This window comes from Melozone crissalis, unplaced genomic scaffold (assembly GCF_028551555.1).
Source record: "Melozone crissalis strain CALT ecotype California unplaced genomic scaffold, PUWL_Pcris_2 ptg000018l_1, whole genome shotgun sequence".
Classification (NCBI taxonomy): Eukaryota; Metazoa; Chordata; class Aves; order Passeriformes; family Passerellidae; genus Melozone; species Melozone crissalis.
The window spans coordinates 15,996,482-16,012,430 of NW_026535796.1; the positions used below are offsets into that span (position 1 = coordinate 15,996,482).

Consider the following 15,949-nt stretch of genomic DNA (forward strand, 5'->3'; position numbering starts at 1 on the left):
GCTTTTAGATTTCTCTCGGTACTGGGGAAACAGGCTCCCACTGCTGGGTTAGTATTTATTGTCAACTAGAACAGGAAAAGGAAAGTTCAGGTTTTGCTGTGTGACTGGAAAGCATTAGAAGGGATGTGGCCTTCAGAGCTCTCTTCACCCAGCTCCCGGGAAGGCTGGCATCAACTGTGTGTGCATGGCTGCAGGTACGCCTTGGTTTGAGCTGGCCACAAAGTCGTTCCCTCGACCCGTCGTGGCAAATGTTCCAGTGTCCCGGACAAAAATCATCTTTTTTAAATCAAAATTCCGCGTGTCGCCACACGGCGCTGGTTGGCATTTAACGCCGGCCTTGTGCTCGGGGCAGCAGCTCGGCCGTTACCGGCGGCTGCCAGGGCTGCGGGAAGGCGCCGTTGGCCGGGCCCGGTTCCCGCGCGGGGCAGTCGGTGCGCGGTGCTCTAACGGTGCGCCAGGTCCGCGCTCCCGCTGCTGGCCGCCCCTCAGCCCGGGGCTGCTCCAGGACCGAGAGCGCTCCAGCCGGGGGGTCCCAGCGCCGCCTCAGGCACCGACCTGGGACCGCCCCCGCCCCGCTCCGCCCCTCCGGCGCTGCCACACCGGGCCGAGCGCGCGGCACCGCCCGCTCCCAAAATGGCGGCGGCCGCCGTTCCGCTTCCGGGGGGTGCGAGCAGGCCGGGATTGGGGAAGATGGCGGCGGCTGGAGCGTCCGGGCGGGGCGGGCTGGGGCGAGTATGGGTCTTCTCCGGCTGGGCGCTGGGCCTGTGCTCGCTGCTGGCCTCGGGGACGCGGCCCGCCGCTGCCACCACCCACTGGGTGGTCACCGAGGACGGGAAGATCCAGCAGCAGGTGAGCGGCCCGAGGGACGTGGGGCACTGCCCACCCGGCTGCGGAGGCACGGAGAGCCCCTGTCCGCGCCGTCGCTCACCCATAGCCCCGGTCTGCCCCGAGCTGCGGGGCACGGGGCGCTCGGCCCGGGGCGAAGCCCTGCCTATTCCCGCAGCCGCTGCAGCAGTCGGGCGCCAGTGCCGGTCGCTCCCGCGGCCCCGGTACAGGGGTCTCCCGCAGCGAGCTGGCGTCGCTCGTGAAACGTGGCTTGAATCCGCCGGAGCCCCGGGGCGAGGCATCGGGGAGGGGCGGTTGGTGCGTTGGGGCGAGCCGAGGATGGATTTCGGCTGGAGCTCTGGAGCAGCGGCGGTTCGTGCCTGGGGCCGCTCCCGGGAGCCTCGGGCACGAGGCCGGGTCCCGCCGTGGTGGCGAAAGCAGCGGGAGCGCGGCCCCGGCTCGCAGCCGGGACCCAGCGGGGCCGGCCCCGGGCAGCCCGGGCTCCTCGCCGCGGGGAGGGGATGTCAGTGAGTTTGCGATTTTTCACATCCAGCCGCCCCCGACCCGGCCGCTTTTCCTTCCTGCTGGAAATAGGAAAGAGAAACGGCGGCGTGTGTGCTCGGTGCCGGAGCACACGCACGCCTTGTGAGTTTAGTCAAAATGTCTTATTCTAGTGGGCTGTGCCGCATGTTCCCTAAGCTGCTTGAAAGAGTCGATCTGTATCTCATACTTAGGCTTTTTCTTAGTTGCTTGCCTTCCTCTTTGTTGTTAAGGGAGCAGTACTAGAAATTTACTTTGTGTCAGATCTGTCCGTTTTCCTCTGGGGTGAAAGAGTTGATCGCTGTAGCAAGCAGTGTGGCCTTCCCCCTGAGCAGTAAAGTGGAGACATGAATGTCCATTATCAATTTCCATTTGTGAGGATTTTTAACCGGATTTTCCTGTCAAAATGCATTGAGATCTTCAGACAGGTGGAGCAGACCTTTCTCTGCATGAAACTCCTCCTGTCTTTATGGTTCTCGGGCACTTTGGCTGTCTGGGTGGATCCAGGCACTCTGACACCCTCGTTAATAATAAATTAATTAATGACACCACTTCCAGTGCTCTCTCATCTCTTTTTGCCACTTAACATAGTGGGGAGGTGGTGCAAGTATATGATAATGGTCTGGAAGCATCTCTCTGTGTATACTGAGTGTATATTATAAAATTTGGGTCAGGTGTTGATTTTGATTATTGCAAGAAAAGCAGCTGTGACTTGGAAAAAATCCAATTAGTTAAAAAGGCTTGAAAATCTTATTAGCTAAATTCATTACTTACTTTAAGGAATGGTTTTTCATTATGTCTTTTAACTGATGGTACAGGTAGAAGCTTCCACTATACCATTGTGGTGCATTAGTCTTTTCTGTTACAGTTCCAAAGGCTTTGTAAGCAGGGGCATTCGCATGTTCCCTCTGTCAATTTCTCAAAGCCTGTAGGTGAGGTGAAAAAACAGTATCTGTGGAATAGCTTCTCTTACTTGCATGGTCAAAATTAATTCACCCATTTCCAGCAAGGAAATTCCAATTATAAGTGTGTTTTTACTCGGACTATGAGAAGCTAGATCCTTCAGTACCTGGAATGTAGTGCTGCGAATTGTCCAGTGAGTTTTTTGTAATTAGATTCATTTTGGCATCTGTTACTGTCATGTCCCTGGCTCTCGTGAAAACTGTATTTAGATTTGTGGTTATTGCTGTTGCAAACTCTGTATGGCCTCTGAATTTCCTTTTTTCCACTTACTCGTGTTTTGGGGAATCGCTGAATAAGTTTTTTAGTGAGCTTCAATGTTGTTTTAAGTGCCAAAAGGTAGCAGTAGTTCAGTAGTTAGCAGCAAAAGTGACAGTCTCCACCTGTCCAGCAGCAGGCAGGAATTGTTGTTGTCCCACTCTTCAGTGCACAGGTGCAGTCACACCCTGAGTGCTGCATGCAGTTTTGGGTGCCTCTGGATAAGGACATTACACTCTTAGTCTGTGAACCCTCCCAGAGGAGAGCAAGCAGGAGGGTGGAAGTTCTCAAGGGTAAGACTTACAAGAAGCAGCTGAGGTCACTCAGCTCATTCAGCCTAGTTCTGAGGAGACCTCATCCAAGCCTACAACTTGCTCAAGAAAGGCAGTGGAGGGGCGGGTGCTGATCTCGTCTCTCTGGTGACTGGTGAGAGGACATGAGGAAATGGAATGAAGCTGTGCCAGGGCAAGTTCAGACTGGACATTAGGAAAAGGTTCTTCATAGACAGGGTGGTCAGTGACTGGAGCAGGCTCCCCAGGGAAGTGGTCACAGCACCAATTGTGCCCAAGTTCAAGCAGCATCTCAGCAGCACTTGGAGGATTCATAAGGGATTTATCAATTAATTGGTAGAACCACAATATTTCAAAATATTTAAGCTCTCTTCCTAATACCAGCCACTTATTAACAGGACAAAGGCCTCCAAATTCACTGCAGAGCATTCCTTTGCTTTAATTTTTCAGAGTATTTTTCATTAGGTTGTTATGTATCATGAGAACTCAGGGGTCCGTTCCACCTGAGATACTCTGTGATTCCTTGGCACTGCAAACCTCTGCACGTTAGGTGCTCCAGGGGATGTTGCTGGTGGTCAGCTGCTGTTGGACCTTGCACTGCCCATTGCAGGGCTTCCAGCACAGCAGTCCCCAACTGGAGGTGGCTGATGGTGGCAAAGAGTGGTGATATTAATCAGCATTTATATGATTTAATTTTGGAAATACTAGCATTCTTAAAGTCTGAAACACATCTTCAAAGATGACCAGCTTTTTAGAGAGGCACAGGCTTGATCTTCACTTGGGCTGCTTCAGTTTATCTGAATGAAGCCTATATAATTAAGGGGTAGGCAGAACTTAATTGACAGTAAGACCCAGACATTCCCACTACTAAATGAGCCACTATCAGTGGAAATGCAGATGAGCACCAGTGACAAGTTACTTCCTTGTAGCTTTGAGTTTGCTGCTGTGAGCTTTGTTTTCCTTCATAGAAAAAGTGCAGAACCCGTGGGTGAGGAGCTGACAGCAGGAGTCACAGACCCTGACCTAAATACAAAAGATAGTTGCTGGAATGTGTTTGAGGGAAGAAAGATGAGATTATTATAAATTATTGACCTAAAATCTCTTTTAGCTGTTTCTCCTTACAGTGCAGCAAGGGTGCAAGCATTTAATATGGGATTGTATTCAAGCATTCAAGTGAGATTGACTTTTCTGTGACCCAAGACCACAGGAGTACCCTGGTTCAGCCTTGATTTCCTAGTGGTACAAAAACCTGGCAGCAGTGGCAAAATTAACACAGACCAAACAGTTTTCCAGATATCATCAAGATTTCATCAAGTAAACAAGAGTACTTGCTAAGTAGGCACTGTTCAAGTTTCTAGTGAGCATTTCTAAATGACAAAACAAATTACTAGCAGTGCATATAATATTTCAGAGTCTCAGCCATCAAGACAAAAGCCATCAAGCTCTATCTGTTGCTATAGTAGCTGGTTTTCAGATCAAAGACATTGTTCTCTGGATCAGTTCATGTTCTTTTTGAGTCTGAGTCTGCCTTCAAATGTTTGCTCTTGCAAGGCCAGAGACTGGCTAATCTTCTCTCTTTAATGAGATTGTATCTGCTCAGTGCACATGTTTATAAGCCATTTCACAACTCGCAGTATAAAGTTCAGGGTAATATATAACTGATTTTTGACAGTGCTTGTCTGCCAGTAGGGAAGCTAGTCACTCTACAGAAATGCTAGTGTGCTTCCAGAGAAGAGAGAAACTCAGGGCAAAGAGAGGACAGACAATTGTCAGATGAAATGCAATGCAGAACACAGTCATTCATGGCTTTAATGGTGGGCACCAGCTGCTACCATGGCTCAGAGACCTGACATATGAGAGCAGAGGTGGGGTCTTTCTAGAGATACCTTGATGGAGGTGATTAAAACTGAGCAAGCTAGGGGGGACTCAAAGGGCTGCCTTTTTGTGGACTGCTGTAAACGCTGAAGAAGTTAGGTCAGAATAATTAAACAAAGTACAGAAACTTCCCAGGCAGATGATCCAAAGCAAGATTGGGAAAGTGTTGTCAGGAGCAAAGAGCCCCTGGCAAGAAATCTGAGTTGGCAAAAAGTTGTTTTAGTTTTAGTGTGTTGTCATGTGTTTTGAAGTTCATGAGAGATGATCTGGAGAGGAGAGTCAAAGAGCAATGCTGGCTAACTTATTTGGAACTAAGACAACCTGCTGCTCAGTGAATGTGACATCTGAATTTCCTGCAGTGCTGTAGTGTGCTTCACTCTGGCTTAGTCCAGTAGAGAGGAGAGACAGTACCTGCCACTTGTTCATATGGTTGCAGATTTGAGTGCAAGTACACCTCAAGCAGCAGCAAGGCAAGTTGATTCATGGATGGCTTTAGAGTTAATTAATGCATTACTCTGTCTGGCATCTGAGTGCACATGTATGCTAACAGGTTGGGATGATAGCAGTGGTCCATATGCTCAAGAATATAAGAGAAGCCGGAACCCAAACCCAAGGAAAGCTGAGATTCTAGTGCAGCCAAATAAAAAGCTGTTTGCTGCTTACAAAAGCATCTTCTGTGATGCATTAAGTAGTCATTCAGTCCTATCTTGAAAATGACAGGTGAATGTTTGCTTTGCTCTTACTCTAAAGGTTAGTTTGCTTGATTGTATGAAATCCTACTTGACTGAATTTCTGATTGTTCCAAGTCTGTTGTGTGCTAAACAACAAAAAACATAAACAAAAAAACAAGGAAACAAAAACCCCCACCCACACATACACAAAAAAATTGTTCATTTTTGCTGAAGTGTGTAAGGTGGAGCTATGCCTTCCCCGAAACAGTTGTTAGTCCCTCCTTATGAGGGTGTGCAAAGACACCTGGGCTGGTTGGTTTGAATGGTCTGTAGTTTATTAGATGTTACCCTATCCCTAGGATGAGCTGAAGCAGAATGGTTCTGAGGTAAGGTTTTCTTTAAGAAGAGGAAAACTTGTTCTGGTTTAGAACTTCTCTCTTGATCACCAGAGGGCCATAGGCCTTAATGTGCTATGAAAAATAGTACTTTAAAAAATATATATCTTTAAATTTTCTGCCTTTACATAAGTGTAGAAGAAGTTTTTTAGTCTGAATGTTATGTGAATGGCTCAGTTGCTTAATGTCCTTGTCCCAGGTAGGCATTTAGAACTGCACTTCACCAGCCCTGCCTGCTCCTGGGGGAGCACAGCCTATGTCTGTCTGTGTCACTGTGAGCATCACAACTAGATCCAGATTTATAAAAACAACCCTTGTGGTAGCCTGTATGTGCATCAGAAATGCAGATGTTTCATTCAGTGGAGCCATGGTAGAGGATTCTCACACTGTAATTCCTGTTTTCTGTCACCTTTAAAATAATGTTGCACAATCTGAAAAGATGATATGAGTCAACTGTTTCAAACTGGCTGTTCGGTGGTGAGAGTTGTGCTTGGTGCCTGGAATGCCTTCCCTGTATTGTGAGCTTCACAGCTGAAGGGTGGCCTTGGAATTGGCCCAGGCACAAGTTTGCATGAAGACCCCACCAAAGCCCAAAAGAGCAGAGTCAGCAAGACTGATATCCACTGTTATTGCATGTACCTGCTTTAAAAATACACTGCTGGAAAAAGTAATTTCCCTCAAAGTTTAACAGAAAAAATGAATGGGTTTTCTCTTATTCATTTGCTGAAGTTACTACTCAGGGTTAATCTTTTTTAGATCTCTTGTAGCTCTAATAATTAGTCTTCCTGTCTGTACTTTCAGTATTAGAACACTTGAAAGTTTTAGGATTTGGCAGTGAGCAGACATCAAGAACCAGTCTGCTTTTATGAAAAAAAGTACTTGCTCATTACAGATGTAATCTGAATGATCTCTCCATCTCTTGTTTTGATTCAGCTGAGCATATGGCTACTGAAAAATAAAAGCCTTACCTAGAATATACAGGTTAGAAATTTGTACCCTTAAATATGACTAGTGATACATTGGACACATGGTGTTCCGAGTAAAGTCTTGTTTCCCTTTGATGTATTTAGATCTGTTACCTAGGATGTTCATAGCTTGTGTGATGTCAGTTGAGCAGAGCTATTCAGTAATACTGCAGCTTTGTTAGGTTTTATTTCTGAAGTGCTACAAGTGTTTAAAATTTGTGTTTTCCCTGTAGCACAGCTAGTATTAATAATATCAAAATATCTAGTGCTGTTTGTTAACAGGTTCTGCAGCAGTAAGCTTTTAAATGGCTCAATACTTAAAAAACTCATTTCAACGTCATTTTTCTGTGTGAATTTATCAGTGACAATCTTGGAACAAGTACCTTCTGACACTGCCTACTCATCATTTGGATGAATCAATTGATTTTCCTGTTTTGTAGATTGTCTTACACTGAAACCTGTACAGATTTTTTGTGGCTTCCTCAGAAATGCCATGTAGCATCATGGTGGAGTGTAAAGTATCTCAGGACAGCAAGAATATACCAAAAGACAAGCACTAGTTTTCAGATCCTTGGCTCCCCCTCAAGACTGCAAGAAGTTCCAGCCTGTTGGAGGGGGAATTGCCTTTATTTTGTACAGAGACAAAACATCCACTGCCTATAAAACAAATATGGGGAGCCCATATTTCTGTATGCCATCATTTGATACAGTGTGTTTTCAGCTTCTTTCTCCAATATTCTGCCTTCTGCATGTAGTATAATGCTTTTAGGATGTGCAGAGGCACTAACAGCAGTTCTGATTTTGATGTGCCTGTGCCTCAGTTAACAATGGGGTTTCCACAGTACTTTGAAAAAAAGCCTTACTTAAAAATAGTTGACTGAGGCCTTCATTGACACTCATTTTAAAATAATTACTTCCTAGTGCAGTGTAACTGGATTGCTGGGAAAAATATGCTGGAAGGTTTGGCAAAACTTGCAAGTCTAATTGCTGAGAGACTTTGATATATGGAGGTAACATAGGAGACTCTAAAACTTCAGGGTTTGATTCAACTCAATGTCTTTTTTCATTACACAAATTCTGTGTGTTTCTTGCTGAATCAGGTTCTTGGTGTACTTTGTGACAGTGAATAAATTTGAACTGTGCTTTATAAAGAAACTTTCACCTTTGGGCAAAGTTGAACAGAAAACACTTATTCTAAGAGTGTTTTACTGGCAGGCTTTCTGCAGTGTAACTACAGTAGCTGTCAAAGGTTCAAAGAAAGCTTTTCAGCACAACTTTTTTTTCCCTGTTTACTGTGTTGGAATTGAAGTTAAATTCTTGCATTTCAAGCACTTCATCTTGCATGTCACAGTTTCAGCACTTTAGAGGAAGAGTAAATGAATGTGGTGCTTTGCTGTCAGCCACACACTTGGAGTTAAAAATGAGTAAGTTGGACAAAGCATCTGTTCTGGTGAAGAGTCTCCACTCTCCACACCACGAGGCTGTGTTTGCTGTGCAGGTTGACGTCTGTTCTGTTTCATCCCAGAGGAACCTTATGGAGAATTGGTTACATTTTGAAAAACACGATCCAAGTCACAATATCTGTATTTTTCACTCCTCCGGCTCCCAAATCAGGTGACAAGGCACAGCAGTGTTTGTAAGAGCGCAAGCATGACATGAGTCTGAGTGAAACCAGAATCCTCTGAAATCTACCTGGAGTCTTGTTGTGGGAAGGAAGGGCATAATCCAGTCTCTAGGTATCCATCAAATATCTGTTATTTGGACTATTGTATTTCTGACTAAGTGAGTGAAGCTCTAAGGGCTTTTCCAAGTCTTTGGGCCATGTTGCCTTCTCTTTGAATTTTAATAAGCAGCAGCTCACAAGAAAGTTCTGATTATTTTGTGGTTTTATTCAGGGTGTAATTTTCCTGGTTTGGGGATGTGGCTGCACAGGAAGGTAGGAAAATGCCAGGTGGAACTTGAGCACAAGCAGTATGAGGGAAGTGTGAGCATCCATGTAACAAGCCCTGCAGGGATTCAAGGTGTCTTTCTGATTTCAGCACATCCTGCTTCCCACTTATCTTTATCACTGCTGCTACTCATATCTGTGCAAGTTATGCAGTTGCAAACCTTTGTTTGCAACTTACTGTATTCTTCATGAGGTGTCACTACTCTCCTCAATGGCAAACACAGTATTGGTTCTCTTCGCAGCTCAGTATGTCAGCTTTGTCTTTTTCCTACTGTACAAATGGCTGGCACTGTGAAGAAAATGTGTTTGATGTAGGGATGGGTGTTGTAAAAAGCTGGATAATGAACTGTAAGTCTTCACAGTGTTGCTGACTGGATCTGAGATTAATAAGTTTCAGTTCAAAAGCCATCTGTCTGTCACTGCAGAGAAGGGGGTAATGAAGAGCTTACCAGTGCCCACCAAAGCTGCTTTATCACTCCTCTCCTGACCTGCACAGGGGAGAGAAAATACAAGAGAAAGCTCAAGAGTTTGGATAAGAACAGGGAGAGATCACTCACCAGTTACCACCACAGGCAGAACAGACTCAGCTTGAGGAAATGAGTTAATTTATTGCAAATCAGACCAGAGCGGGGTAATGAGAAATACAAGCAAACCTTAAAAATACCTTCCCCCAACCCATCTTTTTTTTTCTGAACTTAATTCCTGATTCCCTACCTCCTTCCTCCTGGGTGGTACAGGGGGATGAAGAATAGGCATTGTGGTCAGTTCATCACAGAGTGGTTTTACCACAGATTTTTCCAAGAAGAACTCCTCCTCCAAGGAAGAACTCTTTACTCCAGTGTCATGTCCCTTCCACAGGAGAAAGTCCTGCATGAACGCCTCCAGTGTGGTTCCTTCTCACTGTTGCAGCTCAGGGTCTGTCCCACAAGATCCCATCTTTCAGGAACAGGTTGCTCCAGTGTGGGTCCCCTTGAGGGTCACAGGTCCTGCCAAAAATCCTGCTCTAGGATGGGCTTCCCACAGGTTCTCAACCTCCTTTGGGTATCCACCTGCTGTGGTGTGAGGTCCCCCCTAGGCTGCACGTGGATCTCTGCTCCCTGATGGGCTGCAGGACACAGCCTGACTCATCGTGGTCTTCCCAACAGGCTGCTGGGAATCTGTGCTCTGGCACCTGGAGCACCTTCTCCACTCCTCCGCTCACCTTGGTATCTACAGAGCTGTTTCTCTTGCATATTCTTGCTTTTTTCTGGCCACAGTAACTTATTTTCCCTTCTTAAATGTGTTGTCACAGCAGCACTGCCACAGTCACTGATGGGCTTGGCCTTGGCCAGCAGCGAATCTGTCTTGAAGCCAGCTGAAGGCTTCCCTGTCAGACTTGGGAGAAGCTTCTGGCAGCTTCTCACAGAAGGCACCCCTTGCCGTGCAATCCCAATGCAACTACTAAAATTCTGTGTTAGGAACTTTGTGTTTACACACTGGTAAGGTTAACTTTCTACTAGGCTGAAGGATTCTGCTGTTATTAAAAAGCACTTCTTTGCCGGTGACCAACTGGGTCAGATGTGGAAGGGAAAATCTGAAGACTAAAGAGAAATATCCTTAACTGGGATGATTTCTTGGTGGATCACCATAACTTTATGAATAAATTCAGTGATATTGCTGTTTGGTTGTTGAAACTTTGGTTTCTGCTGCCAAGTAATAGTTGATGAGAGTGTAGTACTTATTGCATTGCTTTCCTGTCAACCCACACACATTGGGTTGGTAACATACTGCTCTAAATCCTCCAATACTAATTTCAGACTTCTCATGAGACTGTCTTACCAAAAGTTAAAAACAGAAAGCGACCCTGAATATGATTCTGTTTCTGAATGAATGAGAAGCCAAGATCCTTCATCTTTCAGAAAAAGATTTCTGATTGGTGACGCCTGCATAACTTTCTCCAAAAATGCCCAGATGCTGTTTGTCACTGAAAGTAGAGCTGATAGTTGACTTTTCCCTCAGTGACTGTGTAGAATCATGCAAGCAGCCTTTAGATGTCAGATAAGCAGTGCTTTAAACACAGTGAAACTTATTTTCTTTGCAAATTAATCTCTCATTCATTTGCACATACCGTGGTAGTTTCTTTAGCAAGTGAGGCATAAACCAGTGCCACATTCAGTGCATAACTCTGTCTTTGTGTGCAACCAGTTCAGAGTGAGGTGGGGCCCACGGGAGGAAATAGGAAATATGACCATGAATAAAATGCTTTAGACTTTAATACTTTAGACTTTAATACTTCAACTAACAAAATTACTAGTTTTTTTAAATTATATTTTCTGTGCTTCTCTGCATCATGGTGGATACCTGGTCATCCTTTATTTGCAACAATTGAATACAGAATCTCCAAATTCACAGTGTAAAAATGGATTAACGTCAGTAGCACCCATCATTTTCTGTTTGTGTGGTGATATAAGAGAATTAATCTGCTAAGGAAGAAACTGAGTTTTTTATATAACTAGGTAGCCACCCATCAAAATGGCTCCATACTAAAAGAAGCCCTGCAGCTTTTGCTTTGGAAAGGAATACTTAGCCAAATTTAGCCAAAACCACCCTTAGGGTTTTAGTAAAAGGAACAAGTGTTTATGTCTCAGAGGACAAGGTCCTTCCTCAGTCAAGAATCTTGTAACAAATGTAGATTTCACAGTCAGTAGTCCAGAGCAAGTAGATTTGAGCTTCTTCTCTGACTCACCAAGAGAGTACAGCCTAAGGTATAACCTGTTGACAGGACATGTTCAGATGACCAGAAAATATGCTGGAGATGCAGTTCTCTGCAGTAAGGGAGTGTAACAGAAATTTGTCCAAGCTGCTTGGAAAGGTGACAGAAAAGGAAGAACTGTGGTTTAGGAGGCAAACTTTTCCATTAAATTGTAATGTCAGATTTGCACATTTGTCATGGGGGTGGACAGCCCATTTAGAGGTGTCTGTGCTAACAAACAGGGAAGTGCTCACATCTTCATGCAGCAGCTGGTTCTGTGTCCTGAAAACTTGAATGGAACCTGAGCAGATCCAGGAAAAACATCTTGATGTACACCAACTAAGAGTCAAGTTAAAAGTGTGAGATGTTGCTGTCCTTGTCACCGTGTCTCTTCATTCTGTCATCACATACTCCTATTTCCTTGTTTCTGTTCTCATGCTTATTGAATCCTTCATGAACTAATTTAGTTTACTAGTTCAGACAAAACAACCAGGAGGGAGTTGCATTCTGTTCAGCTCCTGAGTTTGGGTTAGCTTCCAGGAGATCCCGGTGGCTACCACAGCTGGTGTGCAGCCATGTGTACTGCTCTGACACTGACACAGGGGAGGAAACGGGGCTGCAAGCTGGACGGGAGCCTTTGCATCAGCTCAGCTGCTGCTACACCACCTTCTCTGCTGGAGGGACTTTCCCCACCCAGTGAGGCAGCAGAGTTTGGCATGAGGACAAGGCTGGGGTGTTTCAGCCGTGGGTGAAGGGCTGCAGTTAACTGAGCCCAGCCAGGGGCTGATGTGGAACTGCTCCATCTGTGCTTGCCTCTAATGTCCCTCTTCATGGAGCTGGGAACTCCTGTGCATAGCTATGGAAGCTGTAGCATGTTTTCTGTAAGTCTTCAGTCTTCCCCTGCTTGCCTCTTGATTTTGTTCCTTTACTTATTAATCCTGAAGACAGTAGATCCTAATGGTGGGCCAGTGTTGTTAAATTAGTTGCAGAGAGGAGCTGAAGCTGAACTCCTTTATGCAAAATAAGTTTCTGTGATTGCAGTTTAAGATATCTAATATTTCAGCAGTAAGTACTCTGAGTAATGTTTGTTGTGGAAATTTATTTGCCTCTTATGCTTAGAACTTGTGTGCCTGATTTAATTAAAATAGGTTTAAAGTTAAAGTTTGGGTTCAATTGGATTCTCAAATGACAATGTTGTTTGAAGTATGGATTTTCATAATGGACATGTTATGAATGTTGACTGGACAGAAAACCTCTGAACAGACAATCTGTGATTGAATGAACAAAATTGCCTTCTTTTAAAATCACTGTAATTAGGTGAATATCTTACTTGATGGACTGTTAAAATGTCTTGCAGGTGGATTCACCAATGAACTTGAGAAACCCACATGATTTGGTAATACTAATGAGACAAGAAACAACAGTTAACTACCTCAAAGAACTGGAGGTAAAGCATAACATTGAAGTACTAACTAATTCTGAAAATACAGATTTTTTTTTTCCATAGACTTTATAGTGATAGTTTTAAATCACGAAAATAATTTATTATTGGCAAAGTTCTTCTTCAATGAAAGGATGAAAAATTTTTCAGATCTCAAGGATTTTTTGCCTCAAGTTTGCCTAACTGGTCTCCGGTTGTATCATTCCCTGTTGTTAGCCATCAATCTTAACATTTTTGGATAAAATCACTACATTCTGTTGTACTGTATTTTGGAAGAATGCAGAGCAAATCATCTCTGTTTTTCTTCAAGCCTTTTTATTATTGAAAAGGGGTCTGGGACCACCCTTTTGGAAAGTGTTTAATGAACTTCGAACTGATAAACTGAAGTTTAAATATAATAGGGGTTAGGTAAGCAAACAGCTCACAGCCCTTCTGGCCATGCACCCCTTTCTTGTGCCAGCTTTGGTTTTATCAGATTGGGATAACTACGTTAAGCTAGATGAACACCAGAGAAAAGACAGCTAGGTGAACCCCAGAGGTAGCTTTAGATGAATGGGTGAAGTAGGAGAAAGGAAAAAAAGTGGGACTGCCCCTGGTGTGACTGTGTTCAGCCAGTCTTTCTCATCAGAGTACAGTCTTTTTTGTGGTGATGGACATTTGAGCTGTCTCTAGAATAATACTTGCAAGCTTTTTTGGGACATGAGTTGTGGGTGTGGAAATCGCTGATGTCCAACTTCTAGTACACAGATGACTTTCAGCAGCAGTTACCTATTGTAACGTGTAAAATTCTTGTACAAATTGCTACTAGCATATGTATCTCTATTGTTTCACAGTAGCATGTAATCAAATGTGTATGGCTTTAATTAAAAATACAGGTTTTCTCATTTCACAGATATTCATGTGCAGTACTATTCACATGTACTCATGTTCAGTTGTACTTACACACTGACTGATGATTTATTGCAATGTCTTATATTATTTCCACAAGGCCTTACAGTGGAAAAAAGGGGGCCAAATGTGAAAAAAATGTATGTACTTGTAGCAATCATTTCTTCTTTTCTTTAATGTCCTATCATGGTTTTGGAGCACTACTAGCCGACTTTTTAGGCAAACAGGAGAAATAAGGACTCATTCAAGTTGTATTATCTCTAAAGAAAGCATTTATATGCCATCCAAATCTAAAAAAGTCCTACAGATGTTATAAAAGATAAGGAAGTATTCCCAAAATTTAATCAGAATTTTTTAGATTTTTTGAAATGAACTTTGTTTTAAGGAAAAAGTGGAACTGTAGAATTGTAACAACTATAGCATTTGCTTTCATTGGTGTCATATGCTTCTGTTTCCGTTTTTTTTCTACAGAAACAGTTAGTTGCTCAAAAGATTCACATAGAGGAAAATGAGGACAGAGACACAGGGCTGGAACAAAGGCATAATAAAGAAGATCCAGACTGCATTAAAGCAAAGGTGCCCCTGGGGGACCTAGATCTGTATGATGGCACATACATCACCTTAGAGAGCAAAGATATCCGGTAATAAGACACTTTAATAACATACTTTATATTCTGAGATTTTTACTGAATGAAAATAAAATTAACAGTACCTCTAAACACAAGTGAAAAATGACCAGCACTGACTTTCTTTAGATGGCAGTTATTGTTTTGTGTTACTGTGGAATAAAATTGAAACGTACAAAAGCTGTTTCCCCCCAAACCATCTATGCTAGCCCTGCCCTGAAACTTTTCCTTTCTTCCAGTTCTACCACTGTTACTTTGTACTGATACAACCAGATGTGTGAATTAAAGTGAAATATGTCATGTCAAAGGGGGTTGAATTTGCTTGAGTGTGCTTTCAGTGTTTTGAGCTAGATATTTATTTTAGTGGAAACTGTCTTGACTCAAATTTAAATGAAATTCCATTGAGTACCAAGCTGTTGAACTTTCTGATCATATTTTGTCCCGTGTTTACAAAGTGAAGGATGAGCAGCCAGTGTACTTGACATTCAGCTTCATTGGTAATTCATCTTCAGGAATGACTGTTTTGTTTTAGTTGGTTTTTTTATCATAATCACATGAGTACTTAAAGTGGGAATTTTTTCGTCATACACCTTCATTTGGACTTCTCATCCCCCGTATTTGGGATTGGTTTGTTTGCTTCAGCTGAAGATCCTGCATGCATTGCCATTTGCCTGGCAGATACATCATTAATCATAGCAGTGATACACTAGGTTGACCCTGATACGTTTTGGAGGCTATCCAAATGTTGGTATTTTCTGTAAAGCAGACAAATTTATTTATCCTATAGTCATGACATCCCAATACAACTGAAATCTGGGAATACCACAGAAATGGGCTAATGAGCCCGAACAGGGGATTTCTGTAATGATTAAATCAGAGTACTCTGTATCAGCTACCATACTGCCTCTTAGGACCTTCAGCAGTATTTTAATCTACAGTCTGCTGTGTTATGTTATTATGTTCTCAGCCCTGAAGACTATATAGACACAAAGTCCCCAGTGCCTCCAGACCTGCAGCAGCCAGACTGTACAAAAGTTCTAGATCTTCCATACAGTATTCATGCTTTTCAGCACTTACGGGTGAGTGAGCAAATGCAAGTAAGTATTTTTCCCCATTAGGAAGAGGAATAGAAAACTGCTACTGGCAGTTCTCACTCTGGGTTGAAAGGTATTGTAATTCTCCAAGACTGCTTCACTCTTTTTAAAACTGCAGTTGGGCCCTGATTAAAGTACCTGCGTATCAGAGGTTATGCCTGTTCCATCAGGTATAACATTTTCTCTTGTTATTTTTTCCTTTATTTTAGAGGGCATTTTTAGGAAAATTGAGTCTTTTGTTTTCATAACACATTTCATTAGCAAATCAGTAGCTTTCATTGGGACTACAACTAGCTTGTGAGTTGTCTCAGTTGAAATTTGGAGAATGCTGAACAGGGTCGTTAAAATGTGTAAAGATTCAGAATAAAAATATTGTTTGCAGTTTTGTTGGTAGCTCCTAACAAACATGAATGTCTGTTTGGTATCTGAAGGCCAAGCCCCA

The 15,949-nt window shown here is 43.4% G+C and overlaps 1 protein-coding gene across 1 annotated transcript in view; it reads left to right on the forward strand.

Annotated features, from left to right (window-relative positions):
- The first annotated feature begins 633 nt into the window (after positions 1 to 633).
- TTC17 (tetratricopeptide repeat domain 17) overlaps positions 634 to 15,949 on the forward strand; it is a 54,458-nt gene continuing 39,142 nt past the window's right edge. Inside the window, exons 1-4 of the mRNA XM_054275659.1 lie at positions 634 to 849; positions 12,816 to 12,905; positions 14,259 to 14,428; positions 15,381 to 15,492. Coding sequence (XP_054131634.1) covers positions 634 to 849; positions 12,816 to 12,905; positions 14,259 to 14,428; positions 15,381 to 15,492 — 588 coding nt within the window. The remainder of the gene's footprint in view (positions 850 to 12,815; positions 12,906 to 14,258; positions 14,429 to 15,380; positions 15,493 to 15,949) is intronic.